The sequence below is a fragment of the Pteronotus mesoamericanus genome, unplaced genomic scaffold (assembly GCF_021234165.1).
Source record: "Pteronotus mesoamericanus isolate MK-2021 breed Mesoamerican mustached bat unplaced genomic scaffold, CSHL_Meso_final scaffold_54, whole genome shotgun sequence".
NCBI lineage: Eukaryota > Metazoa > Chordata > Mammalia > Chiroptera > Mormoopidae > Pteronotus > Pteronotus mesoamericanus.
Window position 1 is genome coordinate 51,104,953 of NW_026555321.1, and position 12,074 is coordinate 51,117,026.

The 12,074-nt window shown below is 35.7% G+C and overlaps 1 protein-coding gene across 1 annotated transcript in view; it reads right to left on the reverse strand.

Annotated features, from left to right (window-relative positions):
- SUCLG2 (succinate-CoA ligase GDP-forming subunit beta) overlaps nucleotides 1–12,074 on the reverse strand; it is a 299,815-nt gene that overhangs the window by 127,089 nt on the left and 160,652 nt on the right. Inside the window, exons 8-9 of the mRNA XM_054594876.1 lie at nucleotides 6,750–6,911; nucleotides 4,410–4,552 (exon numbers count right to left, since the gene is read on the reverse strand). Of these exons, the coding sequence (XP_054450851.1) occupies nucleotides 4,410–4,552; nucleotides 6,750–6,911 (305 nt within the window). The remainder of the gene's footprint in view (nucleotides 1–4,409; nucleotides 4,553–6,749; nucleotides 6,912–12,074) is intronic.

A 12,074-nucleotide genomic window follows, 5' to 3' on the forward strand; every position in this document is an offset into this window, starting at 1 on the left:
ATAACATAAATGTCTATCAACAGAAGAAGATAAAAAAGTTCTGGTAGAGACATACAACAGAATATCCTATGGAAATAAGAGTGAGTGAATCATTGTGACATAAAATGTGGATGAATCTTACAAATAAAAATTAACTAAAAGATGGCAAACACAGAAGAATATAAATACATTATGTGATTCTATTTATATTAAACTCAAGACCAGGCAAGATTAATCTATAATATTAGAAGTGAGAGTAGTGGTAACTTTGGGGAGAAAGATGGGTAGGAGAAGTATGGGAGCTGGGGAGCGTTCAGGGGCTTCTGGAATGGAGGCTGTCTTAGACTGTTCAGGCTTCTATATCATGCTCTCACACACCAGGTAGCTTAAACAATTATTACTCACATTTCTGGAGGCTGGAAAATTCAACATCAAAGCACCAAAAGATTAAGGATTTGGTGAGAGCTCCCTTCCTGGTACACAGAAGACATACTTCTAGTTGTGCCCTCACATTATGAAAATGGCAAGAGAGCTCATTGGGGTCTCTTTTATAAAGGTACTAATCCCATTGATGGGAACTTTACCCCCATGATCTAATTACCTCCAAATGCCCCACTTCCTAATACAATCATATTGGGGGATGGGATTTCAACATATGAATTTTGGGGAAACACAAACATTCATGAATGTCCATACATTGATCATATTCTATTTCTCAATTTGACTGGAGGATGCATAGGTGCATCTATTCTGTGATAATTCATCAAGCTACATACTGATATGATCTGTACAGTGTCTGATACATAGGTTACACAATGATACCTCAGTGCTCATCATTAATTAACTGCAGAACTTCTGACAAGTGAGGAAAATTTTTCAAGCAACAAATGAAGCATTTTCTCTTGCAGGGTGGCGACGCGACTCATACAAGCTCTAGCAAGTGCTACAAGTCCAGAGCAAGCGCCAAGTGCTGAAACATTATTTTTTCTTGTCCAAATGAGACAAGTACAGGGTTTGATGAGTTCTGAAGCCAACGAGTACTGAGGTATGAATATATATTAATAAAATTTCACTGAAATTTTTAAATGATACTATCATATGAAATTATCACTCCTCTAGATGGGGAATATGTGTGTTTATCTCAATTCATGTAATAAAGCAATCCTCTGAAGTAGTTAAGTACTACGGTTATCTCCATTTTATAAAAGAGAGAATTGAGGTACATAGAAGTTACATAATATGCCCAAAGTCCTAAAATCGCTAAGTGGTAAAGACAGATTAGAGCCCAGGCAATTTGGCACCAGAGCCCACAAAGAATCACTTCCTTTTTAAACTAGCACTGGTGCTTCTGTAGCACATTTCTTCCTGGACATTCAAAGGACTTTAAAAACATGACTCTCAGTTGGATCTAAATGAGGAAGTACAGTCAAACCAAGTGAGCTGGCTTCACTAACGCCAATCATATACCACTGCTCTGCAAAATCAGGTCTACAGAGGACAACAGATTTGCTTAACTGTGGCTAATAGAGTTAGGGTTACTATTGAGATTCATGTCAACTGTTTTTCGTTTTATTCATTTATGCAAAATGTTTTACATACTCCAGATGTTGTTGCAACTCATTTTCTACAGCTTTGGAATTCTAAGTTTAAAATTAGAAATAAAAGCCAAAGTATAATTTAGGAAAACAAAAACCTAAGGATAACATTCCTTAGTAGTTTTTCTTCTAAATGTGCTCAAATTCTTTACAGATCACAAAACTCTTCTTATATTTCCTATTTTATATTAGTTTTACTATATGATTTTAAGAATGCTAGTGTTTAGAATTCTGTATGTTAAAAATTATGAAGGTAAGATAAGATCTATTCTACTACCAGCAAAACAAACTCTATTACCTCTCTCTCATCTCAAGCCCAGCTGGAAAATAAGAGAATTATAAAATATAAAATACATTTCACGTGAATCTAATTTAGTATGTGAACTATCTTGAAAAGACTTTTGTTATAAGCAGTTTGACAGAGAAATTCCATTTCATATGTATTACAAACAAATAAGCAACCCTAGTGATCAAGGCACCTGTATTAATTCCCAGTGAAAATCGGCATTTGGGCTAACAATCAAGCAAAATAAATATAAGTTCCTACTCTATGGCTGACATTGTGAGTGAAAATATATGTCAATTCATAATATTTTCCTTGAATGATGATGTTTACTATTTGATCAATGGAATTAGCTCATACATACAGCAAACAAATAGTTGTTAGTATCAGTTGATTTAAGTATCACAACAACATGCTGTTGTAATTTTGATTTTCAGTGCATTCAGCTAGACTAATCCTTGTATCTAACAAGAAAATCAATACCTTTGAAATAATTAGGTTTGGGCTCTTGGGAATCTACTTCTGGGCAGGAAGAGGGCTCTACTTTAAATAATTACTGCCAGAACTACAACCAGTTCCCTTGCAAAAGCAAATCAATTCATCTATACTATTTTTTAGCCTCTGTTCTCTGAAATCTGTGAAACAATGCCAGAATTGAAAATACCCCTTACATTTCTATGCTTTTTAACTGGCTTTGAAGTTTCAAGATTTGGAAAATGTACTGTGAGATGAGGTCTGCATTCATTTTCCTGATATAGCATGAGAAAAACAACTCCCACATACCTTTTTCCACCTAAGATGACAGCCAATCTCAACAAAGTTTAAATACCACAAGCATTTGAAAATATTCCATAAGGTGAAGTCAAAATTTTTGATGAGATAGTTTTTAAAAAATGGCTCTGCAAGTTATTTTTCATTCCCCTCCTATATTTTTTACAAAATTAAAATACAGGATCCACCACTAAGAAGAGATTTTTTTTAAATGCAATGATTGTCCTGGTAGATTTAATCCCTTGATGATTCTTGATTATTCTTAACACTAAATTTCAGTAGACATTAAAAATTCAGTACTTTATTACAGTTGTCTGTCCTCTGGGTACTTTGTCGTTCAAGTAATTTAAAGAGCTGTGTGTTACGTCCATGGTATTTACAGATGTCAAGTGGTTTGCAAATCACTGGGAGGAAAATGATTCTTCCCTTAGAAAGGAGTAAGAAGAAATATATGAATTAATAAGTAATTAGAGAAGCTCTGATAATGTTTCTACTTAATGAAAACAAGGTGCTTATGTAAACAGGAAAATCAAATCCAAACACCTTCCCCGTGGCTGGGTGACTTTGGACTTCTATGACTTGGCTATTCCTCAAGAGCATTGGAGAACTGAAGACAAGCAACTAATAATACCTCACCATTTATGTTGTGATTCAGAAAGAAAAATCTTAGCAAAAACAAGTTTACCACCACATAAGTCATAATGGAAAGAGACAAGCATATTACACTACTAATAAAGGACAAAATTTTGTACATGTATACCCAAAAAGGCTATTGCCATTATATTTATTAATGGGAAGTTTCCATATTAAGTTCAGATTACATTTCTTTAAAAAAAATCTGGGTATTTTTTTCATTCATGATATTCTTAGTGATTGGTTCAGATTTCCTATGTCTTTATATATATCAAGATCCAACAGAATATATTAGATACTCTAACAGTATCAAAATAATGACTCTCAAATAAAGTTTAAAATGAAATGGCTGTGGCGTATACACTACCTCACAGAACTCTTATGAGCATTAGATGATACATTCAACAAGAATTTAGTCTTCTGTACATAATAAATATCCACCAAAACTTTGTCATCATAGACAAGCAAGTACCTCAAATGGAAACAAGACATACTGGTATTTAGACTGATTACATGTTTACTGAATATCGACTGTGCACCCAACATGGGTATGATAGCTACATTCTAGTTAAGAGAAGATGCAAATAAAGCAACATTATTTACTACTTAGAGCATATATGCAAACTATAACATATGCAACTGTCAGAGATGAAAATAAAAAAGCATACAGAGGAGGTGAGGTCATTATTTTCCAGAGATATATGACAATATAATCCTGTAATTTTCTTCTGTGTCCAATCATATGATGCAGTAGTATCATATGATCAACAACTCTATGGAAGGAATCCAAGAGCTAGTCTTTCTAAGTCATATAAGTGTAGGACTAATTGCTTCAGCATAAATTATCCAAATAATGTTTCATGCCAACCAATGTTTCATTGTTCAGTGCACTACACCTTTTTTACTCCTTGCCACCTTCTAGAACTTTTAAAGCACAGCCTCCGAAGTAAAATCCTAAGAGCATTTATGAGCCTTTCACCCAAAATGAGTTAAATCATCAGGTATCCCAATGGAATATAACGCAAAAATTGAGTCTGGGACTGCATAGTACGTGTGTTGACTTAATTAATGCCTAGCGGCAGGAACAAGGTCATTTTTGACGGTGAGAAATCAGAACAATATGCAACCTCCCAACAAAGAGAGGTTACCTTAGGATCAGCTGTGAGCAATTTGAAGGCTTGATATACTTGCGTTTCCTTCACGCCACCACCAAGATCCAAGAAGTTAGCTGGCTTCCCACCATTCAGGAAAATGATATCACAAGTAGCCATGGCAAGTCCAGCACCATTCACTGTAAAATGCAAATGGCACACAAGACAGGATAAATTTAGCAACATCAAATGGAGCACAAACTTTTTTTCTACACTGTATGGCTAATGAGAATCTTGTCATAACGGGCCAATTTCTGCCCTGTTTGGAATTCTATTCAATCAGGTAAATTCACAGACTTTTAGGATAAGGATTCAGAAAATGTATGGACAAAGAATAACAAAAAAAGAACTTGAAATGGGGTGACACATTTACTGAAAAGTTAAATCAATCTGGGAAACTGAAAGGAGAAGAGTTTAAATAAGTTATCAACTTGGGCTAGTTAGTAATGGAGGAGAGAGTTTTAGGTTCTGGAAAGTACAGAGTTCAAGAGAATCAGAAAAGAGAGAAAAAGCTATGAAAAGCAACGAGGGCCAATGACTTATGTTCTTTTAATATCCTTTAAGAGAATTAAAAATGGAATTCTTTTAATTTCATGTTTGCTGAGAATATGTCCTTTGAACGTGGCATCCCTCTGCAGCGGAACCATGGGCATCCCGACTTCAACAGGGTCCCCCCATTTTTACACTGAGTGCAACCACCTGTGTTTACATGTCATCAGGATAAAGTCAGAAAACAAATGAACAAACACAGCTCAAGACAACATTCCTATCCCCTTGTTATTTTTTCAACATAATATTAAAAATGTTCACTAGTAACCTGATTATTAAAACTAGAACCAACATGTGCTAACATCTTAGGAGCTTTTCTTTAAAAACCAAGTAGTGTTTTTACACTGAAATTCTTATTTTCCATAATTAAGCTTTATTCATCAATTGTACTTCTTTTGTTTCTTATGCTTAATTATATAGAATTACTTTCCTCATGTTAGAAAATGAAAGGGAGGGAAGTAGGGAGGGGAGGGGAGGGGAGTGGGAGGAAGGAAAGAAAAGAATATCTTCTGAACTTAGCAGAAACTCTTAAGGTGAAGTACCCTTCATTTTTTTTTTTTCTGACCTTTGAATTCTGCAGGCAGTCAAACTGTGACTAATTTAATTATTTAGGAGTCAACTAAAAGAAAATGGTTTATATAGGATCTTAAAGCAATTTAAAATGTGTTGGCTAACTTGGTCAAATCATGCACACTAATACAGAGGCTACAAAGAATCTGTATTTACTTTGTTCTAAATACACTATTATATCTTTCTCCTTCCTAAATACCTAAAAATATTGAGAACACATTAGCTTGTCAAGATCAGAATGATGTGAGTAATGTGGTATATTCCAGCTATTGCTCCAATACAAAGCAAGAGTGTTTGGTAACACTTGTAATTAGATGTCATTTTTATTGTATTGAATGGCGGACTACTAGATTAGGTCTGTTCTGTTCTGAATAATACTATTGGTCTAATGAGCTACAAATCATTCTTATTTTAATTCCATTAAAATTAAGACCTCAGTTTCTAGTGCAATAAATTAGTTCCAAAATAAGACAGAAGCGTATAAATCTCAATACTATAAGCTGTGGAAAATAACAAAAATTATGTTGCCTCTATAGAACCATTCTTACATCAACTGACTAAGCCATTTTCACAAATTTAAATAAGTATGATAAAATCAACTGTTTTATTAATAAACTGGTGTAATGGATTAAGCACTTTATCATTTGGTTATCAAAGAAGCTGAAACTTGAGAATAATGATTAAAGTCTATGTTCTCTTCTATTTCCTCTGAAAAAGTAATTTTATCTGAATCCAAATCTCAGAATAGTTCCTACCATATTAACATTGCCTGGAGTAGCAAAGGTTCCAGTTTTTATTAAGCTAGGCTTAACTGAGATGCTTTAAAATACTAATTCTCAGCTGTTGCTGCTGTGCTTTGCCTATCAGGAGATACTCTAGAATGTTTGGAGACACTTTGGTTGTCATAAGTAGAGGGTGATAGCGGCACTAAAGGCCAGGGATACTGCTGAATACCTTACAATACACAAGACAACCCCCACAGCAAAGAATTATCCCACCTAAAATGTCAACAGTGCCAGAGTTGAGGAACCCTGCTTAAACCAGTGACCATTGACCAAAATAAACTTTGAAAAGAAACTATGAATTGTTTCATAAGACTTTTGAGTATAAAAATATCTTATGTTTACTTGCTATTAGGAAATAACATTTCAGAAATCAGTACTTCCTAAATTCTGCAAAAATACACAAATCATTCTCTTGATATAACTGATTTCTTACCAAAGCAAGCAATATTCCCATCCAGTCCTATGTATTTCAGATCATATCTGGCAGCTTCATTTTCAATGGGCTCATTTTCTGATCTGTCATCCATAGCAAATATGTCCTTCTGCCGGAATTCTGCGTTGTCATCAAAGTTTATCTTGGCATCAAAACAGACAACTAAAATTAAAAAAAAAAAGAACATATATGAATATCTCTTATGATCTACAATTAAGTTCTCCAGGCTGGCAGGCACAGGAGAAAAATAAAAGATATTGTCACCCTATCTCATAATATGGACAGAAAAAGGTGTTGTGGCTTTCTTGACCTTAAACTTCAGAGCTACAAAGACAAATATGAAATGGTCCCTGTTCTCAAGGGACTCACATTCTTACAAAGAACACAGTCATTTGTATCTGTTGGCCTCTATTCAACAAAATTGTATAAGTTGTTATCACCCATTAAAAGCTAAGACTGTCAGCTACATATAGCTTTGATTAGCTATTCTTACTGTATTTCTTATTTTTAGTAATTAACCACCGATTATCGCCTTTCCCTATGGTGCACAAGACTCTAGACAATAACACTTAATCCTGTTGTCTTTGTCTTTCTTCTGATGATGCAGACTGAAAGTTTTACTAATCTGTATGCTCGCCAAGATTTCTGAAAGATGTAGTAAAAAGGCTACCTATGGTAGCTTTGATGAAAAAAATTAATAATAACAACCTATTTCCTCTTTGGGCCTCAATTTTCTTACTTGGAAAATGGAAATAATCCTTAGACTGCTTATATACCTACTTTAGGGTCTACTGAAACAATTACCTTCATCTTGATGTGTGCAGGACATGACTCTCGATTCAAGCTATAACACACTAAGAAACCAAGAGTGCTCAGATACAATGGAAGACTGTCAGGCATCATCAGTAATGCCAACTCCACTCTCTGGTGCTGGGGTAAGTCTCATAACTCTTTCTGTGGCCAAGGGCCCTGGAGACAGTGAAATTCACTCAGTGATAAGGATGGACTGTTGAGAGCTTTCCCTGATGTATAAGAGATATGATCTTCTGTATGTACTATCAGGGAGACAGTGTAGTGAGATAGGGTGGTGCAATGGTTTGTGGATCTGATCCTTTTTTACTATATTTTTTAGAGTAGAAATTAGTTATATATGATGGCATTCCATCATAACCTTCCTTTACTTTACTTGGGATACTTATATGCAGGGATCTTTGACCGAGAATTCAGAGATGTTACTGTTCTCCTACAGCATCATAGATAGGCACCTAACTCTTAAAGGGGAAACAACTGCTCTGGCATATTTCAATCAAAAGCAATGACCATAGTCTATGGATCCCTTTTGTTTCCTATGGAAAGAAAACATTGTTACATTATGACACCCTGGGGTTAAAGACCCTAAAGAGCAGTTTTCCCCCAGGGTCACAATAATCCAGTCCTTTGATACTAATCTGTGCCGATCTAGTATATTAACATCTAAGAATACTCAGCATAAATAAAAGTCCAAACCACAATTTCAGTAGCATTGACTGACAAGAGAGAATCTTATATGGAAGTTAATGTCCGCCTGAGTCCTTAGTCTTGCCACAAAATGTCCAACCACTTTACCCACACACTGTGAATACATAGAGCAAATGAGTAATTACTTTTCAGGATATTGAAATTTTAATGATGGAATCTTACTATTACCAAAGGAATTGGCCAATGTTCTGCACTTGCTACACTGGCATTTTCTCAGCAGTTAATGACCTGTGTAATAATCAATAGGAAAGCAACTTCATTCTTGGCTGTCCACTGGGTTTATAAATACATTTTAATTAATTTATTAGTAACTGTAGCTCCTCCATTACTCATTGGGAAGACTACTTGTGACACCTTTGAATTAAATGGGCAAAAGCTATCAGATTGACTTCCTAAATGAGGAGTTTCAAATAAAAGAATTCTTGGTCAAGATCAATAAACTAGTAAATCAAACAACATCCAGGCTGGTCTTTGCCCCTGACAAAGACTACACTTATAAGCAACTTGAGAGAGAGCATAATCAATGGATATGTAGGCAAAGTTCAGAAGGCAGGCCCAGCTAAATGTCTGCAAACCAATATTTTCAAGATGTTTTTTCCTGTGGTATGATGTATATGCTAAGTACAGAAATGAGTTCACTATTTGGGGGCCACCCTGGGAGAACTTTAGAGTTTAACCAGAGTTTCAAGGTGGTGATTGTGCAATAAAAAGGACATCTATAGGGAGGAATAAAGATGTATCTACAGGTATCATAACTGTGGGACCAAAGGTGTATCTACCATAGCTCCTTGCTCATAGTTTCTTCTCTGCAGAGAAAACTAAATGACATATCTAGGTCAATGTGTCTGTCCAAGTACTATGGAAAGTTAAAAACACTACACAAATAGGAAAGGGACTTAGGAGTTAAGAAAGGTAATCTAAAACTGAGTTGCCATCATAAAAGCCAAAATCTTTTCGGGGGTTGAGAGTGAAGGGAAAAGGAAGGCATATGGACTCTATTAGACATATATTTATTATACTTGCTTAACATTTTAGAAGTAGTCCCAAACATACAAAGTGCTTTCCTGTTTTACTACTTCAGTTTATGATGCTGATCTCTTGAAAGTTTTTCTTTGAACTTGACCATTTAATGTACTCTGACATCAAAAACACCTGTCTGTATGACTTACAACTCTGGCACTTCCTAGTCAGGCAGCCAGTCACCTCTCTTAAGCCCAGTGGCCTTATGTATAAAACAGGGAGCAGAGTATTTTGTACAGCATGGTGTTGCTGGAAAGAGAGAATGTATGCAAAGCACTCAGCCTCACAGGCGGCTGGCATTCACAGGCCATTATCATTACCACCACCATTCTCCACATTCACAGTGCTTTCATGCACTCAGAGCTTCCCGCTGCTGCAGCCCAGGCTACAGGACTTTCCCTTCTTCCTCTTACTCAAAATGACCTGTACTTTGTCTATTCCCTTATAACCTGAAGCTTCTGTTTAGAAGAAATCTAAACTAACGCATGAGGGAGTTTATATCTATGCAGGTTAAATATGGTTTTTCAATAATATGCTACTTTCAGAATCCAAATACGTGTCTAAGAGAGTTTATGCATCTTCTTATTTCCTTCACTCCACAACTTCCCAAAAAGAGTTAGGCTTTGAGGGTAGCAACTCAGTTTTGGATTACCTTTCTTAATTCCTAGGCATTTTCTCACAGAAAGAATTTTAATGGTTGGCATTTCAGGCTTTGTAATTGACAGAGAAGGAAATTTTATCCTAAAGGATATGGATGAAAGAAATGCCTCTATTGACTATCAAATCACACTCACTCTTGCATAAGGCCAGGGTAGCTACAGATGGGTATGCAACAGCCCCAATATAGAATCGAATTAGGGGTGGCCAAACATGTTCCCTCAGGTGAGCTCACCGCTTATTTCAGTGAACAGGGTTTTACTGGAATGAAGTCATGTCGGTTCATTTATGTGTCTCTATGGCTGCTGTCCTGAGAGTCCCACAGCATAGATGAGTAGCTGCAATAGAGATTATCCACCCCACTACAGAAAAAGGCTGCCGATCCCTGCTAATTCATGTTAGTTCTCGCCACATTAGTACCCTGCTTTAACTGAGACACTAGTCTCAGGCATCATATTTGTTATGGTGAAGGACAAACTTAGAAAAGTGCATCCTACTAGATTGGGGAAAAAAAGAATAACAAACAAAATAAAAACTTGAAACTAGCACAAAAGTTGATTAATCCCTGAATACTGATTGACTATCACATGCTTATTTGCCCATATAAGACCTCTCCAAGCACGTTTTTAGAACTGGTGTGTTAAAAATGGGCTAATGTCTATGTCAACAGCAGGGCAATAAAATAAACTTGCTTGCTTAAACCTTAGCTTTTTCATTTAATAAAACAACAAAACTATAGTAAATGTATTTCTGGAGGTGCCAAGCTTGGTTCAGACATTAAGATTTTCAATGTCACAATAATAAAATCTCAATTTTTTACAAAATTCAAAGTGAACAAAGGCCATTCTGTGTACAAAGTGGGTGAAAAACACACCTATTAATATTTATAAAACAATTTTCACCATCAAAAGCACATTGTTACATGCTTGATAGGTTATACAAATGAATTTTCTTTCTGAACAAATATCAAAGAAAGCTGCAGCTCTTATATTCACAGGGTGTTTTTGTTGTTTTGTTCAGCAGTATGAGATTCTGTGAGCTGGTAATTCAACAACCTCCATGAAGAACATGACTGGCAGTTAGCAGCCTCTGACCCCAGAGTTTTACCAGAAGAATGTGCCATGGAATTAAACAAAAGAAAAATACATTTCAAAGGGGAGACTCACACACTAAAGAAACATAAAACAGCAGGAAATAAGACTATCATAATTAGGTTGAAAAATAATCTGTCTTCAAGTAACGTACTGCACTTGATTTGTGATAAATAACTATAATGTGCTACTGAAATGCACCTTGCCAAAGTGGCCTTAAAATGCTGATATTTCAAATTGGTCCCACTTTGCATTAAATATTGATGTTCCAAGAGTTGTATACTTTTTAGAACTTTTTTTTTAGTTGCTGTGAAAAGAGAAAATAGACACAAGGAGTGATGGGGGTTTGGTGATAAGGAGAGAACTAAAAATGTTCTTGAAAATAGAAGTCTTATGTATAAAGACAGAAACAGCGTAACACCCACCAACAACATGGGCACTTGCTAACACAGAGCAACAGGGTTGTTATTTATGGAAATTAATCTCAAGCAAGAAAGGGATGTGACATTCAAGTGAACTTCAACACAGCCTTAAATTAGCTCTCATGGAATTTTGGCCAGATAGTAACTATTTTAAATTGGGTTTCATTCCTTTAGCTTGGTGAATGGATTTGTGTTCCAATTGACAAAGATGCGGTACAGGAGGTATCCCTAATCTGGGGACTACTGATATGTTGCATATCTGAAAGGAGGTGCTATGCTGTACATTACAGGCTGTTCGGCAATTTCCCTGGCCTCTACCCTCTAGAAACAAGTAGCAACCTGCACCCCGAATTGTAACAAACAAAAATGGATGTTTACTAGACTTACTGTGGTCATGTTACATACCTGAAACTAGTATGTTACATGTCAATTATATCTCAATTAAAAAATGTCTTTAGACATTGTCAAACATCCCCTATAAACTAAATGTCCACCTTCCCCATTGAGAAACATTATTTTAAAGACATCAAAGAAAGGAGCCTGTGTGCAGGCAGATCTGGCTGAAAGTAGGAAGAAATGAAGTACGACATAAAATCCCAGTGGCTTGCAAAATAAGA